The 21,518-nt window shown below is 37.2% G+C and overlaps 1 protein-coding gene across 2 annotated transcripts; it reads left to right on the top strand.

Annotated features, from left to right (window-relative positions):
- Positions 1 to 584: 584 nt before the first annotated feature.
- On the top strand, positions 585 to 13,172 carry LOC146139345 (protein unc-93 homolog A-like). Of its 2 annotated transcripts, XM_083392227.1 has the most exons (10): positions 585 to 726; positions 6,296 to 6,359; positions 8,181 to 8,330; positions 9,023 to 9,204; positions 9,559 to 9,850; positions 10,355 to 10,473; positions 10,842 to 11,036; positions 11,258 to 11,492; positions 11,986 to 12,153; positions 12,227 to 13,172. In XM_083392227.1, exons 1-10 carry the CDS (start codon positions 652 to 654, stop codon positions 12,298 to 12,300), a joined length of 1,554 nt encoding a protein of 517 aa, XP_083248353.1. In that variant the 5' UTR covers positions 585 to 651; the 3' UTR covers positions 12,301 to 13,172. The 2 variants fall into 2 exon arrangements, with proteins under 2 accessions (XP_083248353.1, XP_083248354.1); XM_083392228.1 differs by lacking the exons at positions 585 to 726; positions 6,296 to 6,359; positions 8,181 to 8,330 and adding an exon at positions 8,504 to 8,634.
- The last annotated feature ends 8,346 nt before the right edge of the window (positions 13,173 to 21,518 follow it).

Raw genomic sequence — 21,518 nt, 5'->3', positions numbered from 1 at the left:
TCGATTGCCTTTTTTTAAAACGAATTAAACTAATTTTTAGGCAAAAGAGATTAAGTTAACAGGCTGCGGCCTAACGGTTGAGATGGCTTGTCTAAATTACAAAACTTCTCCCTAATATTTTGGACGCCAAAAGAAGCAAAAAGCAAAAACATAAAATATCGATACATTCTTTTGGCAAATTTTGTAAACGATTTTATGCATTTTGTAAACAATTTTTACTTTAAAAAATAATACAAACTTATGGTAAAATAACTTGACTTGACCTAATTCATTTACACAAAAAGCTTGAGGTATGCTAAGGTGCTTTAATCTTATTTTAGTCAATTATTAAATGTAATATATGTAACTTGCTATTTGTTTTCGGTAACTTGCTATTTGTTTTGCTTGCTTTGCGAAATATTGGTCAAAATTGAAAAAACAACTAAAAAAACAACTAATGACTGAGACCTGACTTGCTATTTGCTGAATATGACTTAACTTAAACTTAAGGTATTTTACAAATAAATTGACTGGGTCTATATTATATAATGACTTGTTATGTTTATATACTCATTTTTAATAACCCTTTTTTCTACATCAGTATCCGACAGTTTGTATTCTAAGAGGTAAACTGTTCTCTCTTCATTGCCTAACTAAAACCAATCAACAGCAATGGGAGATGACGCAGATTCAAAAAAGCGAAGGCTCTTATTTCAGTACTTCGCCTTCATTCTGGGTGTAGCAATTGTGACGTCCAAAATTTTAGGACTGTCACGCATAGGCTTACAAGTTAGCAAACCTAGGCTTTTGCCTTTGTCGTAGGTGACGTCATCGGGCACGATGAGTCAGAAATTCACAACTGTCCTCTAACTGCACAAACTGTGGTTTTCAGTGTTATATTATGGCGATGAAGGTGAAAGAACGGTGCACGAATTCGGCAACGGATAAACAAATACAGTTCGTATCCAAAGAGGGTTCATTCCAAATCATGACATAGAAAGGCTTTACATCATACAGAACATGTTGGGGTTATACAGTAGAGGACACATTGAGATTTCTGAAGTTCACAGTACCTAGGTGTTTAGCATTACGGTGTTGGTTTAATCGTCTAAACATTTAAAGAATAACAACAAACAACATGTTACCAAAACACTTTACATAACTACACATTAACTAAATTGCAATTATCTTACATTAACGAGCATATAAACAACTAAACTTAGCCGATTCCAACAGATAACTGCCATACAAAGACTGCAACAGAAAGTAAACAAAGACGGCACTAAAAAGGGGTGCGAAAACAAAGCCGAAATACACAAAGGAATCATACCGTAACGCATGGTTGCACTTGACAGAGAAACCTAGAAAACTTATATAAATATTGTTATTTTGTCCGTAACATTCCGGCCCCAAAAATGTCAGAAAGCATGGAGAACATTTTTCAAAACAAAGGCGGACAAAAGAACAAATGGTACACAAACACAAATGTTTTGTTTAAAAGAAACAGCTGGGAAGCCAAAATTCGATTACAAGTTTCTCAATAAAACTTACAATGAACATTGCAATCTTGGACTGAAAAAGAAACAAGGGCACAAATGTTATACAACAAGACACTGACAGGAGTTTCATAAAATGCACAGTTCAAATGCTTCATATCAAACTACAAATTTGCACCAATATTTGTTCTAGGAGGTAAACAGCAATGACAAGATAGGCAAAGCAATTTAAAGATGACAAAATGGCATGTAAAGGCTAGAATAAAGCACGTTCAAAATAAATGAAAACATACATTAGGACCACCGAAATGAAGAAAATTAGGAGTAAGCATAAAGGACTAGTAAGAATCCATTTTCACAATACTTGAAAATCACATTTTAAGAAACACAATGAGTAAATTGAAATGTTGATAGAAACGCACAGTAGGCTATCTTAAGCAACTCCATAATACTTGATAATGAACATTCAGGCAACACAATGGGTAGTGGGCAGCAATATGAAGTATGAAAGGTATTCGGAATGTTGGCATTTAAAAAATAACACAACTTCACAACACAGGCATGTAAAGTAAAAGGTACAGCAAGATGAAGGTTCACATAGGTAGCAACAGGTTTGCAAAAATGACATATGTAGAGGGATGTGATAAAGAAATAAAAAGAATGAGCAGCTTACAAATAGAAACAGCATGCAACAAAAGTAAAAACTTAGCCACGTTCCAGCAAGCACAGCCTTCGAATGTCCCTCCTCAAGGTTGAGTCATGTGTTCGGACTCGAACCCTCCGTACAACTCCATCCTGATCAGGAATGACCTGCTTAACCCGTCCTATGGGCCATGCTCTTCTCTTTGTGTTAGTATTGATAACACAACATCTCCGACTTTGAAGTTGTTCATCGGTTCCAACCACCTTTTTTGCAAAAGTGGCAAATATTCCTTTAACCAGCTTTTCCAAAACTGGTCACTAAGCCATCGTACTGCACGCCAGAATTTCTTGTCATCATCTGTCTTGCGTACTTTCTTTCTTTCATGTAACTCGTGGTCAGCTTGAATGAAGTTTCTTTTGTTAGTGAACTTGGGTTTAATGGTAGACCCTCTTCTGAGCAGAAATGTCAGAGCGTCACTACCACCTGGTTCCGTAAAAACCTCAGATTTGCCAGAATGCTTGGCAGTCCTGTCAAACCCAATCGCAAACTTTCGATTAATGCAATGGCGAGCCTTCTTCGCTTGTGGCTTTCCCCGACCAAGTACTTTCCTTGGTTTTCCCATTTTTAGGTGATGACCGGTCTTCTCAATGTACTTCTGAAACAGCGACCAACCCATATCAAATTGCCTCTGTTTATCAAGAGGGTGTTTTTTCGCTTTTCCACAATCCAAAGACAGCTTGTCATCCTTACCTTCACATAGTAACGCAAGCTGTTTGTCTTCCTTTTTTACAGTTGAATTCATCATAGTGATTTCCCCTTTGTCCTCGACGGACGTAGAGATGCCGTTTGGGCACATGTCATCTGTGGTAAACCGTTTACCACAGCTGTCCTCTGGCGCATCAGTGCCAACTAGGGTCCATCCAAGTCCAGTTTGAATGGCTGTTGGCTGACTTGGTTTTCCATACCGCACTCCCCGAATGGAATGGGCTTCTTGTGCACCGGCCCCAATGAGAATACCCACTTCTGCTTTGGGCAACTTTTGAAAGGTAAGTCCCCTTAGGTGCGAATGACGCTGCACATCTTCCATTGTAGGTATACTCTCCTTTAGTGTAGGTAGACTATTCACAGTAAAGGCATCCTCAATATGGATTGAATCAGTCTCCTGAATCCCTTTCAGAGACAGCCCAACCTCATATCCTTGCAGATCCCTGCTGCCACTTATGCCAGCGAGTCTCCTGGTAACTTGTTTTCCTTCTAGCTGAAGTCTTTGCTTTAGACCCAATGTACAGAAAGTAGTGTCCGAACCCTCATCCAGTAATGCGTATGTCTCCACTACTTGATTCGGGTTGTTTCCCCACACTTGGACTGGTACCACCTTGAGTCTAACTCTGTTCCTACCAACATTGGGTGTAGTCACAGCAAGATATGAATGACATTCTTCTGTAGGACTGTCAGATTCCTCCTTTACCTCAGTTGGCGTAAAGGTTTTTTCTTCCCTTTCTTGTTCATCACTATGTAGAAGGGTATGATGTGATTTTCCACAGGATTTACATTTTGTTGAGCAGACACATTTATCTGCTTTGTGGCCTCGAGAAAGGCAGTTGAAGCATAAGTTGTTAATTTTAACCGCAGTCCAGCGGTCAAGCTGTTCCTTCTTCTGGAACTCATCACACACCCATAACGGATGCGGTTTGGCGCAAACCACACAGGGTGGAGGATCCTTCTTCCTAGACCGCTCTGGAGGTCTAGATTTTTCTGCATGGACTCGTTTTGGGGAGCCTGAAGTGGTTTGTGTCGAAAATGCATCATGTTTGCTCTTCTTCTGTGGCTCGTCCTTTGTTTCCCTATCTTCAACGGAAGTCAACGAATCAGCGAAAATGTTGTTAGATTCTTTGACCTTTTTGGAAATGTATGCAGTTAGGTCGCCGAATGTCACACTGCCAGTCTTCTGGTAAAGCGAACTGGCTTTAGAAGCAAATTTATACTGCATGTACTTGGGCAATCGTTGAAATATTTGAACTAAGAATTGGGGGTAGTCTAACTGAGACTCACAGCCCAAAGATTGGAAAATCATAAGAGCATTTGTCATGCGTGAGGCTAGTGAACGAAGACCGTCTTTGTCTCCGACCTTGATTGCAGGACCATTCGTCAGTTCTTTAACATGTGCATTTACAACTAAATCTGTGCGCCCAAAGTTATCCTTTAATAACTCACGAGCAGTAGCCAGACCCAATTCGGATGGGCTCTGGGCACAACACCCACTGACAACGTCATATGCCTTTCCTTGGCACATGTCCACCAAGTACTGAAGTTGTACAGCAGGATCAGGAAAATGCTTTGTGATAGTCTCATCAAATCGCTTCATAAAGTTGTAGTATTGCATTGGATCCCCAAAGAACTTTGGCAGCTCTCTTTTGGGCAAAGTAAATCCATGCAGCATGGTTTTAGTACTCTTCACCAAATCCACAATGGCCTTTCCATAGTGAATGTCATCTTTGGCGAAGCTCTCGTGTGAGAGAGAAGGTTTGTGGCAGGAGACCGGCCCCATTGAAGGACTGAAAGCCCCCTGCATCGTGTCAGTTTGTTGGCACATAGGTTGCGCCTGTGAAGGTACAGGCAAGATTGGATTGGCAGATACATTTTTTGGTGATTTTTGATGGGCAACATGGTACTTAGGCTGTGGTACACTTGCTGATTCTGGCAGCAACAAGGGGGTGAAAGCAGGAGTGGCCTGCCCTTCACCAGGCATTATATAGTCCATCTGGGCCAGGTCACGGGCAGCCTGCTGTAAGTGAGCAGAACTTCCCATCCTGGAAGCATCTATCTGATTTGGTGGGGACAGATTCAACCTGTATTCATGACTAGAATCACAGGATCCCACCGGTTCAGCCTCGAGTGCGACCAGGTCAACCTCATGCCTCTTACGCTGCATCTTGAACTGTGCTTTGTAAGATTTTTTCCGATGAACCAATTTTGCCTTGGCCAACATTGCCTCAGCCCTTTCCTCTTCCCTTTTCCTTCGGGATGCTGCCTGTTCCATTTTCATTTTGAGAACCTTTGCATCCTCTTCTTGTCTTCTGGCAATTTCAGCCATTTCATCTTCAAGTTGAAGTCTCAAGGCCTCCTCATCCTCCTTGGCCTTCCGTTTAATGTCTTTGGCTTTCATCACTGCATCATTGACATCATCAGCTGATGCTTCAATAATTAACTGTGCCTCTGCCTCAGCATGCATCTGTTGCAGCTGAGCGCGTCGCAGCTCCCTCACTGAATTCGAGGTGCTTCTGCTTGACATTGACGACGAGCTGAAAGATTTTTCACTATGGCGCGAGTGATGTGAAGATCTAGATTCTAGACTTGCTCCTCTAGAACGGTGAGAACTGCATGCCAGTCTTGCATCCCCAGAGGATAGACTAGAATTTGATCCAGGCATTGTTTTTACAACACAATAAATGCTACACAACAAGTTTCAGACCCTTTGTTTATTGGTAAACAGGGGTCTGGTTTCTTCAGAAATGATGTGACGTCCAAAATTTTAGGACTGTCACGCATAGGCTTACAAGTTAGCAAACCTAGGCTTTTGCCTTTGTCGTAGGTGACGTCATCGGGCACGATGAGTCAGAAATTCACAACTGTCCTCTAACTGCACAAACTGTGGTTTTCAGTGTTATATTATGGCGATGAAGGTGAAAGAACGGTGCACGAATTCGGCAACGGATAAACAAATACAGTTCGTATCCAAAGAGGGTTCATTCCAAATCATGACATAGAAAGGCTTTACATCATACAGAACATGTTGGGGTTATACAGTAGAGGACACATTGAGATTTCTGAAGTTCACAGTACCTAGGTGTTTAGCATTACGGTGTTGGTTTAATCGTCTAAACATTTAAAGAATAACAACAAACAACATGTTACCAAAACACTTTACATAACTACACATTAACTAAATTGCAATTATCTTACATTAACGAGCATATAAACAACTAAACTTAGCCGATTCCAACAGATAACTGCCATACAAAGACTGCAACAGAAAGTAAACAAAGACGGCACTAAAAAGGGGTGCGAAAACAAAGCCGAAATACACAAAGGAATCATACCGTAACGCATGGTTGCACTTGACAGAGAAACCTAGAAAACTTATATAAATATTGTTATTTTGTCCGTAACAGCAATTACTTATGGATCGTTTGTCAGTTTGCTGTTTTTCCAGTCCAGCTTCCATATAGAAAGCGGTGTTGGTAAGTACTAGTAATATAGGGATGGGTTGAAGTAAGTAATTACATATTTATTCACTCGAAAACTTTTTGCTTTACCAACAGCAATTTTTTCCAGTAATTTTGCGTTTAGCTAAGGAAATAATGTAGTGCTATTGAACACAATATAACGTGCGTATGCTTGCAGAGGAGCCCGCAGATAAATTTCTAGGGGGGGGGGGAATATGCACTATGAATATATAGACACATAATTTAACTTCAGTACCTATGATATTAATATGTACATACGAATCGATTTTATATCATTATACATTGATATACAAATCAATATTATTCCATTAGTAACTTAGTAAAACTGAGTTACTCAATATAAAGTAATTTAATTATAAACACTATTAATAACCGCATTATGAAATTCCAGAGAGGGGGCAAGTGTCCCCGTCTGGGCGCCCATGACTGCTTGGCAAACTTTACTAGAAACGTATAGACATGGATTTGCATCTTAAAATATAAGCGCCTTAAATCACTGTTCCTCAACCAGTGGGCTGCGAAGATCGTAAGGGAAATACACGTTACAACATGTTCGATTATACCAGGAAATATCAAAACTTTTTTTAACTGGGTACCCGTTCTACTTATCTGGATGTACGCTGCACCCCTTGAAAATAAAGAAAACGATAAAGCACATGTTTAAGGGTTTGAAGCCATAAATTTGCTCTATCAATCAAAATATACGTTTGACCTATTTGCAGCAATGAATAAACTGATAGGAAACTGATAGGAAACAATTTTTAGGGAATAGACAGTTATGTCTCCCTATATAGTGAGAAAGAACAGGATCCAAGCAAAAGGTTGGGTAATTTTTATGGCGGAAATGCTAAATGTGTTGCTCTTTCTACTTCTATTCCAACTAAAGTCATTAATTGTTAAGCATGCGCAGAATGGTGGTTTTATGTGATACGCTGCACTAAGTAAGCTGAAAGTTGTTTTCGTCTGTCGCATAACCCAGCGGCTTTCAAAGTGTGGATTATCGCAAAAAACACCGGAGGCGAAAACCTTATCGGAGGCGATAGCCCGCACTCAGGGTGGTCTAATCCTAAAATTCATTATTATCCGTGGCTTGCTGAGCAGATAAGTGATTGCCAAACATTCTTATTTTGCGTACGTTTAAAAAGATTAATCAAATCTCAGTAGTTAATAAATAGCAAATGTGTTTTTGGTAATACTCTTAAGCTTCAATAAAATTAACTAGATTTACTTCAACTCCTTACAAAATTTTGTGATTTTATACCTTGCGATTTTTATTTGTATGGATGATAGATCACAAGCGGGTTGAAAATTTGTCATCATTTTTGCATGTTTTAGGCCATCCAATGTTGAATTATCGGTGGCCTAATGTGTTTTTGGTTTAAAATTTTCTACGTATACAAAGATGTTTAAGGTAGACGGTTAGAAGGAAAAATCCTCTTAAAATACACGGCTTGTTACTGGACAAAAGTAAAAACTCTACTAGTTATTGCTCAATTATAAGGAAATTGTTTAGTTTTTGGTCATTCTTACTTCACGAATTGCAAAAGTTTGTTATAAATATAAATTATTACATAAATTCAAAAATCAAAATTTAAAACCATATAATTCGACATGAAATGTATACCCCATGTGAATTCCATAACATACAATGATCCTATACAGGGTTATTTTAAGGTTTGGTTTGGGTGACCGCTAAGTAGTTTTAAGAGACCACAAGTGTTTCATTTAAATACCAAAAAATATCCATATTTGCTTAAACGAATTATTTATTAGGCATTTTGGAAAACCGCTGGAGAAATTTGTATTGTATCCCAGGTCTCGCAGCCGCTGCCACTGTTTACGCTGTCAGCGGAACATTCACAGTGATTGGAACTCCAGTCGTGATCAAAGAGTTTGGAGCGAAACCCGCGATCGTGACTGCTCACTTTGGATATCTCGCTTATGCCCTCGCAAACTTCTACCCAAGTAAGTAAAACTCATCGTTAAAAACATGAGTAAAAACAGGATCAGACGTTTTGTTTAAAAGGAAAATATATTTCGCCGAGTGGCATCATCAGTTCCTTAATTCGAATGAATCTTGAATGAAGATGAATGAAGTTCAATCGAATCAAGGAACTTTTAAACAAAACGTCTGATCCTGTTTTTACTCCTGTTTTTAACTATGAGTTTTACTTGTTAATATACGCGTCAGCGGAGCAGTGATCGACTGGCTATAACCTGCCGCTGATGGTTTTGGATTCTATAAAGATACACCCTATTGTCTACCCAAGTAAGTGTTTCACGTGTTATTTATGTGCATTCATTTGACACTTGAATTTTTAGTCTCTTTAGCTTCCGTTTGTGGTTTAGAAAAGTCTTCAGTAAAAACACTGTAACTTGGTCTTGTTGCGACGGTTTTCATCAGTACAGAAAATTGGTGGGAAGACAAATCAAATAAAGTCTAAAGCACTGGTTCTTGAGTTTGTTTGCATATAACCGCTTAAATAAATTTCTTTTTATACATATTTTCTCCCCAATACCTCCTAGGAACAAATTTCCTCCTAAATTAAAAAATTTCTCCCTAAGGAAGCCAAGTGTCTACCTTTGAGAACCAGTGGTATAAAAAAGATCGAACGAAGTCTTATAGCCTTGTAGGAAAGTTTTGTTTCTTTTTACAGGGTTTTACACGATGATTCCGGCTGCTCTGTTGACTGGTGCAGGGGTAGCAATGATGCTGCCTCTAATGTTGCTTTTTAGCGTTCACTTGTCAAGATGTTACGCCCGATTGCAAAACAAGCATCGAGATTTCTACCAGGCCAAATTTTTGGGCTGTCTGTGGTTCGCATTCAAACTGGCCGTGGTAAAACCTATTTCGATTTTTTAGGATTGTTTGGCAGTTAAAGGAAATAAATGTAGTACACTTTGAGTAATCTGTTTGGGTAAAGTACACTATTCACGGATCTGTGATGTAGTTTAAAAGTAACTCCTAAAGTCAAAAGGATTAAGTAAATCGGCATCATCTTATTATAGACGTTTCGATACATACTTGTATTTTATCATCAGTTAATGTTATCGAAACATCTTTATCAAGATGGTGTCGATTTCCCGAGCTTTTTTGGTTTAAGATTTATTACCAAGCCATCAAACAATATTTTTTTTAATTTTCCAACATCTAAATATGCTCGTTACAGATTATTATATTTTCCCGTTGCAGGTTATATGTAGTCTTACCAGCTACGGAATTATCTTCTCCGGGAAATCCCCTGATGCGAGCTTAGGGCTCAACGGCACTCGGTCACAACGCTTACTGCGCGTCTGCGGAATCAACGACTGTCAAGATTCGAACCTTACAGCCCTGAACATCGACCAATACGCACCTGACCAGCGCACCACTAACATCGTTTTCGGCGTTATGATAGCTCTGACGCTAGCCGGCGCAATTGATCACGCTTTAGTGTTACACAAAGTGGATCGAAATCTCGAAGCAAAGACAGCACCAAGAAAACGTAAGCAAAATTATTCGAAACATAGATTTTCCTATTATGGTGTTACATAAAATCACCTATCATCATCAGAAGACAATGTCTTACTAGGAAGCCAGTGTACTACCAGGACGTAACACACATTACTTACAAGACTACATTGTAAAGAGACCTGGACAGATAATAAGAAATTACAGAATAATACAGAGATAGAAATACCTATGCCTATTTTTAACACAAACATATATACAAGCTTAGTATGTATTTCCACAACATAATCTTGTCCTTCAACAAAACACATAATTCCTACGATAAAAGTTCTAAAAGTTTGTAATAGCTTGAAAGCGCACCGCTTCGGATAACAACAAGGCAGCAAGGTCTGAAACTCCTAATAGAAATATGCATTTCACCATATAAATAAATGGCAAACTGATACCTGTTTGTTTCAGGATAGTTTATGTTTAGGGATAAGATCTCCAATTAATTTATTTACGAGAATCTCATAGGATTGCATTTTATATCCAATAGTATCTCCATCGACTAGCATCTCGTCTTCTGGTAAAACCAACGTTATTCAACCTGCAACGGATCATTGTACAGGAAACGAAGATATTACACGAGTGGTTCAAGAAAAGGATGATTCACAGGTATTTTTGCTTGATTGACAGCCGTATAAGGATTGACAAGCTTTTGTACAATTGTGCTTCATCCGGTCAGAACCTTTGTGCCAAAGCTAGTCAACAGCGAAAATCAGTTTTTAATAGTGCCACATGTTTTCAGTTTAAGAAATTTAGTTATACGAACAGGATGCAGCAGGCGATGATGTTTCTCTCCTAACTTTACTGCAGACCCCGTGTAGCTCATTTGGTTGAGCGGTTCTGCTATAGCCGAGGTCATGAGTTTTAATCCTACCTCATGGCTCGGTGTTTCTTTATTGTTTGTAAATACAATAGTTCTAATGTAACTAAATTTCCGATGCATCCTTCGCCTAATGTTATAAATTCTTGCTTTGTAGAAAGAAGATTCGACTTCGAACTTCTCTCGAATTCTTGGGGTGTTTTTGAAAACCTTAAGATCTACGTTTCGTCACATAATAACGCCTCGTCAGTTGCTCATCACACCTTTAGCCATACTGAGCGGTCTACAGCCAGCTTTCGTGCATTCTGAGCTTTCGAGGGCTTTTGCGTCTTGCTTACTTGGAGTAGACAAGGTGATTAAGGCAATTGTGTAGCCTATTTCAATGGTGCGGGTAAAAAACGTTGTGACCAGTTCTTACTGCAATATTCCGCTTTTATTGCAATACGTTAAAGTCATCCCACCTATTTAGTTTGCTTATTTTAATCTATGGCTAACAATACAGCTGCCAGTAGTTTCGTTGATTAAAGTTTTAATGTTCTATAATCCGTCGTTAATGCACTCGTACATTTACAGGTCGGACTGTGTGGTGCTCTGTACAGTCTTATTGTTGCTCTTGGCAGTTTACTAACGGGCAAACTGATATCAAGTTTTGGACGTACCAAACCCCTGATGATCGCCGTACTTCTCTGCCTCGCTAACTACACTTTAATACTGACCTGGACACCTAGTGCTGGCAGCAATTGGATGATTTATTTCTTCTTTTCTTTATTTGGCGTGATTGATTCTATGTGGAGCGTCTCTATGACAGGTTTATTTTTTTGCATTTTGGAAGTTTTCTCGCCCATAATGTCAGACACGTATACACACAGCGCTCATTTCGCCAGTGCAAAAAATCACTTATTCGCAAACATCATACTGACGCCATAGTTTTAAAATTGCCTTATAACTTGAATAAACGATTAGTTTAATTTTAATCTAAAACAATTATTTTTTTGCATTTTGAAGTTCGTTTGCTCATAATGTCAGACAAACTACACAGCGTTCAATTCGCGAGTACAAAAAATTATTTATGTATATTCACAAACATCAAACTAACACCATAGTTTTAAATTTCCCATATAGCTTTAATAAGTGATTAGTGTAATTTTATTCACAACAATTATTTTTCAATATTTGTTTTCCAATGGGAATCAGCTGTTTATATCTTCTACAGTTAAATTATTTTTTTCGATAAAGCGTGAATATTTATCAAACTCTCTCTATTAATAAATGTGTGTTTATTATAATTTTTACGTTTTAAGATTTATACGCCGCCTACTATCCCAACAACCAGGACACAGCTTACTCTTTGTGGTCGTTTTGGTTCTTCAGCGGATTTGCAATTCAGTTCGGTTGGAGCACCAGCATTTGTGTGCGCGAGAAGATCTACATTCAAATAGCGCTCGTACTTTTTGCAGCTCTATGCTACCGTAAGCGTTTCAGTGGAGTTTACAACAAATTATACAATATAGTTATAATTTTATTGTGTGTGTGTTTCTGCAGTATTTGCCGAATTTCTGGAAAGAAGAAAGACAAGCAAACAATTAACATCCCAAAAACCACAACAGGAAAACTAAAACCTTAGTTGATTGAATTTGAAAAATTCGTTTGATGATTGTAAAAATACCTAATGATTTCAGCATAACTTTTAAAGTCGAACAGCATTAGCTCGTAAGACAACTGACTAACGTGTATTTTGCTATATTGTCCACAAAAATATCACATTTTTGATACGTTAAGGTTTGCAACAGTCGTGAAACTAAGCCGGAACTGGTCGGAACGGCGTTCCGATAAGAAAATACTTGTGTCTTACCGGTTAAATGAACTGTTCCTTTATTACCAGATAATGTCCCTTTTTACCAGTCCATCCCGTCATCTCTTTGAATGTATTCATACAAAGATTTTAATTGCATATTTGTGCGCATGATCGAACGAACACCGAAGGTTACTTGTTTTAGATGTGTGACAACACTTTTTGACGTCATTTTAAAAAAGTTTCATGTGGTCCGGTAAGAAAGTGTCGGTTTTCCGGTAAGAAAATGATTCTACTCCTACCCCTGGCTTTGCAATATAAATTTGGTAGTTTTTTTTTTAAGTTTCCGATCATTCAGTTGTGCATTTTTTGTGTTTTGGCACACGTTTAATGCAGACTAGAAAGCACTTATCACTATACTATGTTTTTATTTGCCGGTGTCTTGTCAAAACCCTTTACCTTTTCTTTTCTTGGAAAGTGTTTTTTTTTAGTAACGTGATATTTCTTGCAAGTTAGCCTTCTTGCATTATGCAGCGACATTTGGTAACTGCAATAATCAACAATGAGCAACCTGAACCAGACCGAAAACCTTGATAAGGGTTATCTTTAACCTGTGGATAATTGGAGCGTAAAACCACTAAGAAACACTAAAAACAAAATCTGCATGTGCAAGCGCAAGTGTGCTATTGCAGCAGAAACAGCCCAAAACCTAATAAAACCAATATTCCGAAGGTAACACAACAACAACTTAACTGAAATGTACAATTTGTATAGTGAGTTTTTTATCCTGTGTTATGTTTTCAGTGATTTATTGAATATACTGATGACGAACTTGGCTTGCATTATTAGTAGGTCCCGCAAAAGTCAATAAAGTTAAAATATTGGACCTCGTCTGTCCACGAATCAAAGAAAGTTGTTTTCAGCACCTAGGGGACTGCTTCTAAAAAGTTTATAGGTTAAAATAAAGTTAAAATTTACAATAAAGTCAAAATTTGTCAAATTATGGCTTTTTACAAAGTTTTTGTGTTTCTTGAGAGTATTTTTTGTAAAAATCGTCGTGGAAGCATTGTAAACCAGGAACTGCGACACAATTAAACCATATTAACCATAAAAGTAGGCAAAATGTCACAATGCCCCCTTAGATCAGCGATAACTTTTATCGCAAATTGTCTATTTTTTTTATATATTGTTACGTATTTAATAAATTGTTATAAAACACTTTATCTTCATAAACGTGGTCTTTTTGAATATCAACTATTTGGATGTTAGAAACAGCCTACTGACATTCTGTAATACAAAAATTCCTAAGCAAGCTAAATCTATCGCCAAAAAAACCGATGCACTTTTTATAATCCATAAACACCGTGACTTTGCGACAAAATATTACGTTTGGGTCTGAAATCGACAGAATATTATGTTTGGGTAACTGGCATCAATTCAAGGAAGAACTGTGGCCTCTACAAACAAGCAATTTCGTTAAGTTTAAAAAAAATTTTTTTAGGTTAAAATAAAAATGTCCCTAATTATTAGTATAGTGATAGCTATTGCTCTGTTTTGGTCAATCAGATATGTGGTGTTGCACCAGGTACACATTGCTTATTTTCAGAAAATTATAAATCTTTTTTTAAACTGTAACCCGACTGCAACTATATGAGAATAATAAACGTTTAAACGGAGAAGGAATATCAAAGTCAGCATAGAAAAAGGTAACAGTTTGAACGTTTCGAATATCTCTAGAATTATTTCCAACCCTATGTGGGCTTTGATACTCTTAATACGTCTAACTAAAACCTTAAAGCATTATGCTCCATCGAACATGGTTTTATTAAGAAGAGCCACAAAATTCCGGAGGGGCGCAGTTTGCCTAACGTCTGCAAATTGACAGTTGTTTTTTTACGCATTATGGGATTACAAGGCCGAACGGCTGTGGATTGGGGAAGTTTAAGCGATTCACGAACGCTACCTGATTTTCTTGAAAAATTAGCCTCCCAAATCTGCAGCCATATGTGAAACTCAAGTGTGTTGTGGCCACCTGTTGCATAACATTCAACTATATTCTTAATACATCACGTTAATGTTTTCAATTAAACTTCATTTAATACACAATCAATCAAAATATGCTTAAGGTTTAAAGTTGTTTAAAAGCCGTTTCTTGATAACATTTCAGTTTTAAACCGGTCCACAGTGCTAAAAACCTTGCCCAACCCTGATCTAGAGAAAACTGTTTACTTTATGGCGATACGTTACACAAACATCTTGAAGCACGATAGTTTGTGGCCAATCATTTGTGGATTGCATCCCTATTTTTACATTTGTTGCGCATCATCATTTTCGACATCACAATTTGTATAGAAATGACACAAATAGTAAATAGACCTACAGTTTTGGTTATTGTTTTTTGGCTAAATACTACATGTATTTTATTTTTTATTTTTTGTCCGTTGTATTTTCGTAAATGTTACTTCGAAATAAATTGCTGTATATTTAGTCTACAATAAAATCGATAAGCCAGCGGGCCCAACCTACAAACGCAAATAACTCGAAAAAGTATTGCATAAAACTATTATAGGGACAGAACATTGCATCAGCTTGGTTTCTATTAAATGACCATACTTTTTAACTTTGAAAAAAGAAGAACGCCAAACTTTGTGTTCTAAAAATTTGTTTTTTCCAACTAAAAACATAATTTAAGAGCAAAGGTTAAGTTTACCCTAATGGGTTTACCATTCGGCTAATACTGTGCTCATTTAAAAATCAGTGTTTGTTTCTCGTGATCCGCGCAAGTTTAATAAATGTGTGTTTATTATAATTTTTACGTTTTAAGATTTATACGCCGCCTACTATCCCAACAACCAGGACACAGCTTACTCTTTGTGGTCGTTTTGGTTCTTCAGCGGATTTGCAATTCAGTTCGGTTGGAGCACCAGCATTTGTGTGCGCGAGAAGATCTACATTCAAATAGCGCTCGTACTTTTTGCAGCTCTATGCTACCGTAAGCGTTTCAGTGGAGTTTACAACAAATTATACAATATAGTTATAATTTTATTGTGTGTGTGTTTCTGCAGTATTTGCCGAATTTCTGGAAAGAAGAAAGACAAGCAAACAATTAACATCCCAAAAACCACAACAGGAAAACTAAAACCTTAGTTGATTGAATTTGAAAAATTCGTTTGATGATTGTAAAAATACCTAATGATTTCAGCATAACTTTTAAAGTCGAACAGCATTAGCTCGTAAGACAACTGACTAACGTGTATTTTGCTATATTGTCCACAAAAATATCACATTTTTGATACGTTAAGGTTTGCAACAGTCGTGAAACTAAGCCGGAACTGGTCGGAACGGCGTTCCGATAAGAAAATACTTGTGTCTTACCGGTTAAATGAACTGTTCCTTTATTACCAGATAATGTCCCTTTTTACCAGTCCATCCCGTCATCTCTTTGAATGTATTCATACAAAGATTTTAATTGCATATTTGTGCGCATGATCGAACGAACACCGAAGGTTACTTGTTTTAGATGTGTGACAACACTTTTTGACGTCATTTTAAAAAAGTTTCATGTGGTCCGGTAAGAAAGTGTCGGTTTTCCGGTAAGAAAATGATTCTACTCCTACCCCTGGCTTTGCAATATAAATTTGGTAGTTTTTTTTTTAAGTTTCCGATCATTCAGTTGTGCATTTTTTGTGTTTTGGCACACGTTTAATGCAGACTAGAAAGCACTTATCACTATACTATGTTTTTATTTGCCGGTGTCTTGTCAAAACCCTTTACCTTTTCTTTTCTTGGAAAGTGTTTTTTTTTAGTAACGTGATATTTCTTGCAAGTTAGCCTTCTTGCATTATGCAGCGACATTTGGTAACTGCAATAATCAACAATGAGCAACCTGAACCAGACCGAAAACCTTGATAAGGGTTATCTTTAACCTGTGGATAATTGGAGCGTAAAACCACTAAGAAACACTAAAAACAAAATCTGCATGTGCAAGCGCAAGTGTGCTATTGCAGCAGAAACAGCCCAAAACCTAATAAAACCAATATTCCGAAGGTAACACAACAACAACTTAACTGAAATGTACAATTTGTATAGTGAGTTTTTTATCCTGTGTTATGTTTTCAGTGATTTATTGAATATACTGATGACGAACTTGGCTTGCATTATTAGTAGGTCCCGCAAAAGTCAATAAAGTTAAAATATTGGACCTCGTCTGTCCACGAATCAAAGAAAGTTGTTTTCAGCACCTAGGGGACTGCTTCTAAAAAGTTTATAGGTTAAAATAAAGTTAAAATTTACAATAAAGTCAAAATTTGTCAAATTATGGCTTTTTACAAAGTTTTTGTGTTTCTTGAGAGTATTTTTTGTAAAAATCGTCGTGGAAGCATTGTAAACCAGGAACTGCGACACAATTAAACCATATTAACCATAAAAGTAGGCAAAATGTCACAATGCCCCCTTAGATCAGCGATAACTTTTATCGCAAATTGTCTATTTTTTTTATATATTGTTACGTATTTAATAAATTGTTATAAAACACTTTATCTTCATAAACGTGGTCTTTTTGAATATCAACTATTTGGATGTTAGAAACAGCCTACTGACATTCTGTAATACAAAAATTCCTAAGCAAGCTAAATCTATCGCCAAAAAAACCGATGCACTTTTTATAATCCATAAACACCGTGACTTTGCGACAAAATATTACGTTTGGGTCTGAAATCGACAGAATATTATGTTTGGGTAACTGGCATCAATTCAAGGAAGAACTGTGGCCTCTACAAACAAGCAATTTCGTTAAGTTTAAAAAAAATTTTTTTAGGTTAAAATAAAAATGTCCCTAATTATTAGTATAGTGATAGCTATTGCTCTGTTTTGGTCAATCAGATATGTGGTGTTGCACCAGGTACACATTGCTTATTTTCAGAAAATTATAAATCTTTTTTTAAACTGTAACCCGACTGCAACTATATGAGAATAATAAACGTTTAAACGGAGAAGGAATATCAAAGTCAGCATAGAAAAAGGTAACAGTTTGAACGTTTCGAATATCTCTAGAATTATTTCCAACCCTATGTGGGCTTTGATACTCTTAATACGTCTAACTAAAACCTTAAAGCATTATGCTCCATCGAACATGGTTTTATTAAGAAGAGCCACAAAATTCCGGAGGGGCGCAGTTTGCCTAACGTCTGCAAATTGACAGTTGTTTTTTTACGCATTATGGGATTACAAGGCCGAACGGCTGTGGATTGGGGAAGTTTAAGCGATTCACGAACGCTACCTGATTTTCTTGAAAAATTAGCCTCCCAAATCTGCAGCCATATGTGAAACTCAAGTGTGTTGTGGCCACCTGTTGCATAACATTCAACTATATTCTTAATACATCACGTTAATGTTTTCAATTAAACTTCATTTAATACACAATCAATCAAAATATGCTTAAGGTTTAAAGTTGTTTAAAAGCCGTTTCTTGATAACATTTCAGTTTTAAACCGGTCCACAGTGCTAAAAACCTTGCCCAACCCTGATCTAGAGAAAACTGTTTACTTTATGGCGATACGTTACACAAACATCTTGAAGCACGATAGTTTGTGGCCAATCATTTGTGGATTGCATCCCTATTTTTACATTTGTTGCGCATCATCATTTTCGACATCACAATTTGTATAGAAATGACACAAATAGTAAATAGACCTACAGTTTTGGTTATTGTTTTTTGGCTAAATACTACATGTATTTTATTTTTTATTTTTTGTCCGTTGTATTTTCGTAAATGTTACTTCGAAATAAATTGCTGTATATTTAGTCTACAATAAAATCGATAAGCCAGCGGGCCCAACCTACAAACGCAAATAACTCGAAAAAGTATTGCATAAAACTATTATAGGGACAGAACATTGCATCAGCTTGGTTTCTATTAAATGACCATACTTTTTAACTTTGAAAAAAGAAGAACGCCAAACTTTGTGTTCTAAAAATTTGTTTTTTCCAACTAAAAACATAATTTAAGAGCAAAGGTTAAGTTTACCCTAATGGGTTTACCATTCGGCTAATACTGTGCTCATTTAAAAATCAGTGTTTGTTTCTCGTGATCCGCGCAAGTTTACGTTGTTTCTAGTGATCCGCTCAAGTATTTATTCGCGGAAGAATGTCAATCAGTACAGCGCACACAACAAACAAGGCACATCGATTTGCTACGATAAAGTCATAAAGTTTTATCGAGTGTAAACGTAAGGCCGAAAATTAGAATAATATCGACCTAGGAATAAAACACAGTTCGAAATAAAATAAAAATAGGACTACTACCTAAAAGTCGGAATAAGGGCTAAATCAGAACAAGACCTAAACTTGTCAGAATAACACCTAAGACGGCCAAAATTATCGCCTACTTTTACCTAATCAAAGACCTCCAATTCTAACTTTCATCACTAGTTTTCCTTATCAAGTTTTAACACTAAACCAAGTTTTAACCCCCACCCGTTGCCCACCCCTTACCCCAAGCCTGAGCATACAGTACGGTAGTAAATAAAACAGCGGCATATAACGACGCCTTTTAAACTAAGGCGGCCGCCGCACACCAGTGTTATGACGTACGTCAATGACTTGACTTAATGCACTTAAGTTACTGTTTTCGAATGACTTGACTTGACTAAGTATTTCGGGCAAAATGACTTGACTTAAGACTTTTAGACAAATGACTTGGGTTGAAATAAAGTGTTTTCATTATTTATTTTTTTGTAAAATTGTGTTTATTCTCATTTTTACCCATTGCTTGCTGTATATTGTGTTTTTGGTATTTTTAGTTAACGTATTGCTCATGATCGGACTATTTTATCCAATTTTAATTCACAAAGACTTGACTTGTAGGCCAGTTTACTTGCTCTAATTGACTTGACTTGGATGCCAGACCGATGGCCCCCGATTGTCCAAAACCCCTAACGTTTTTGGTGATATTTAGGCCATTTAGGTCTCAGTTTGAAGATTTAGATATTATTCTGACGTAGATATTACTGCGTATTTATTTGGCTTTATTAAGTTGTCGATCTTAATACTATGGTAATTATAGATAATTTGACTTGAGATACTGTTGCTTTTTAGGTCTTACTGTGTGTTCCCAAAACTCTCCCTATATCGCTGTTCCTCAACCAAAAACGTGCACTGTGTTTAATATTACGAGTTACAAAGTAGATAGGCAGTCGTTCGCAAAACAAATCTCGCGACGCGCATTGAAATGACTGACTGTCTGAGGTAGACGTGTGCGTCAAAACAACCACAGATTACAATATTCAAGCTGCTGTTTGAATAATAAAACGCTTAGCGCTGTGATCGTTGGAAATACTCGTAAATGCGGTTTGAGTAGAACCAAACCTGCCATCTGTGTTAATTTTACCGCAGAGATGTAACACTTTGTTTCATTTACTAACAGTTGGACAATACTGAATTTTAGTCAAGGCTGTTGTTTGGAGTGTACAGTAATGCGCCCACAAGCGAGAACTAAGTGTTACGAAATACCCAACCTTTTTTGGACTCTACTCCACATGAAGCCAATAACTGCATTACAATATAGGCTGCTGGGGTTTCATTGTTACGGTTCTATAAGTGCAACGCAATTTGACTCTTAACAGGGCCATCTGATTTCCAGATTGTGACGTAGGTTAAACTATGCTTATCAGATGGTCGGTTAGATTGCACGCTATTTAATTTTATCGGAACAACAAATCTGGCGAGTGCCCATCAAAAAGCTTTACTCACGGTTACCAACCTAATTAACTGGGTCCGTCTGATACAATAATTGTATCAAACAAGATTCGCGCCAAAGCGTAGGAAAAGCTAATTGGAAAGTGACGGGGTTCTCGTGCCCTGCTATTGGGTACAATAATTACACGGTTGGCCGCACACGTCGGAGCATAACCCAACGTCTTTCGAGACCGTGCAAGTGTACATATTGCGCCATCGAAACTTCCCCTTCAGTGGCGTGACGCACCTTCGAGAAAATTCTATGCGAAATATGAAGAGAACGTAAAAAGAAGGCGAGCGGCCAAACGACGGTGGCAGTTACTTCAGGCATCGGCTGCTTGGCAAAGGATAGAGGTGCCAAAACAATCGCAAAGCCGTTCGTTCGTTTTTGACAAGGCAGACAAAAAGCCAACGTTGCAGATTAAACGTTAGAGTTAGCAGTGCTGTAATTACTTAAATGACTTGACTTAAGTGCAATTGTTAAATTACATGGGTAAAAATTTTTTTTTTTTCTAAAATTGGATTATTTAGCTTAATTTTTGCACATAAAACAATTTGCGAGTTATTGCTCATAATCGGACGAGATTGTCAGTTTTAATAGTTTAGAGTTTGATTTTTATGACAAGGACTTGAACTTGAAGTTGACTGGAACTTGACTTGTTATTTACTCGAAAATATTTGACTTGGATTTATTTTACGAAGAACTTGACTGAGACTTAAGTCACTTAAAAATGAATTGTTTACAACACTTATAGCTTGTTTAAGTGAGTTTTAACATTATCTTTCCAGCAAAGCTGCAATTTAGTTTACATGTTTAATTTTAAGGGTGAGAATGTTAACAAGGCAAACAGTGATGTACAATGGTATGTTATATATGCTAACCGTCAACTTTAGGAAAATCACGACAGTGCTTATTACTAAAACAACTATAACGTAGAGTTTGCTGTTCTTATCAGCGGCCTACGGTAAAGTTTACCCGATTAATTTCAAAAAATGATAATGTACTAGTAGTACAGCAGTCCTGTACAAACCCATGTTAAAACCGCTAACAGTTATATCTAAAGCATATGGAGCCTATATGTGTGTTGTACCAAAAATACGTAGACATATTGTGTTCTTAAACTACTTCTATAGGGATTTACATGTCAGTAAAACTCGCGACAACAAAACATCAGATTCAGTCCGCGGGCTGTGCTTTTCTCCCGTCTCATGTTTTTAACAATCATATAACTGAGACGGCGAAAGGGATACAAGCAAAGGTTACATAATTGCTTAACACTGACGTTTTCAAGCTATTATTTTCACTTC

Source organism: Ascidiella aspersa, chromosome 6, assembly GCF_963924565.1.
Source record: "Ascidiella aspersa chromosome 6, kaAscAspe10.2, whole genome shotgun sequence".
NCBI classification, from domain to species: Eukaryota; Metazoa; Chordata; class Ascidiacea; order Phlebobranchia; family Ascidiidae; genus Ascidiella; species Ascidiella aspersa.
This window is presented reverse-complemented; position numbering and strand designations above follow the sequence as displayed.

Excerpts from the sequence above, each read along its gene's own strand:
- LOC146139345 (XM_083392227.1), top strand. The coding sequence starts at position 652 with ATGGGAGATGACGCAGATTCAAAAAAGCGAAGGCTCTTATTTCAGTAC. Across the intron at positions 9,205-9,558 it reads TCGCATTCAAACTGGCCGTG|GTTATATGTAGTCTTACCAG; the intron begins GTAAAACCTATT and ends TTCCCGTTGCAG. Across the intron at positions 10,474-10,841 it reads AAGAAAAGGATGATTCACAG|AAAGAAGATTCGACTTCGAA; the intron begins GTATTTTTGCTT and ends CTTGCTTTGTAG.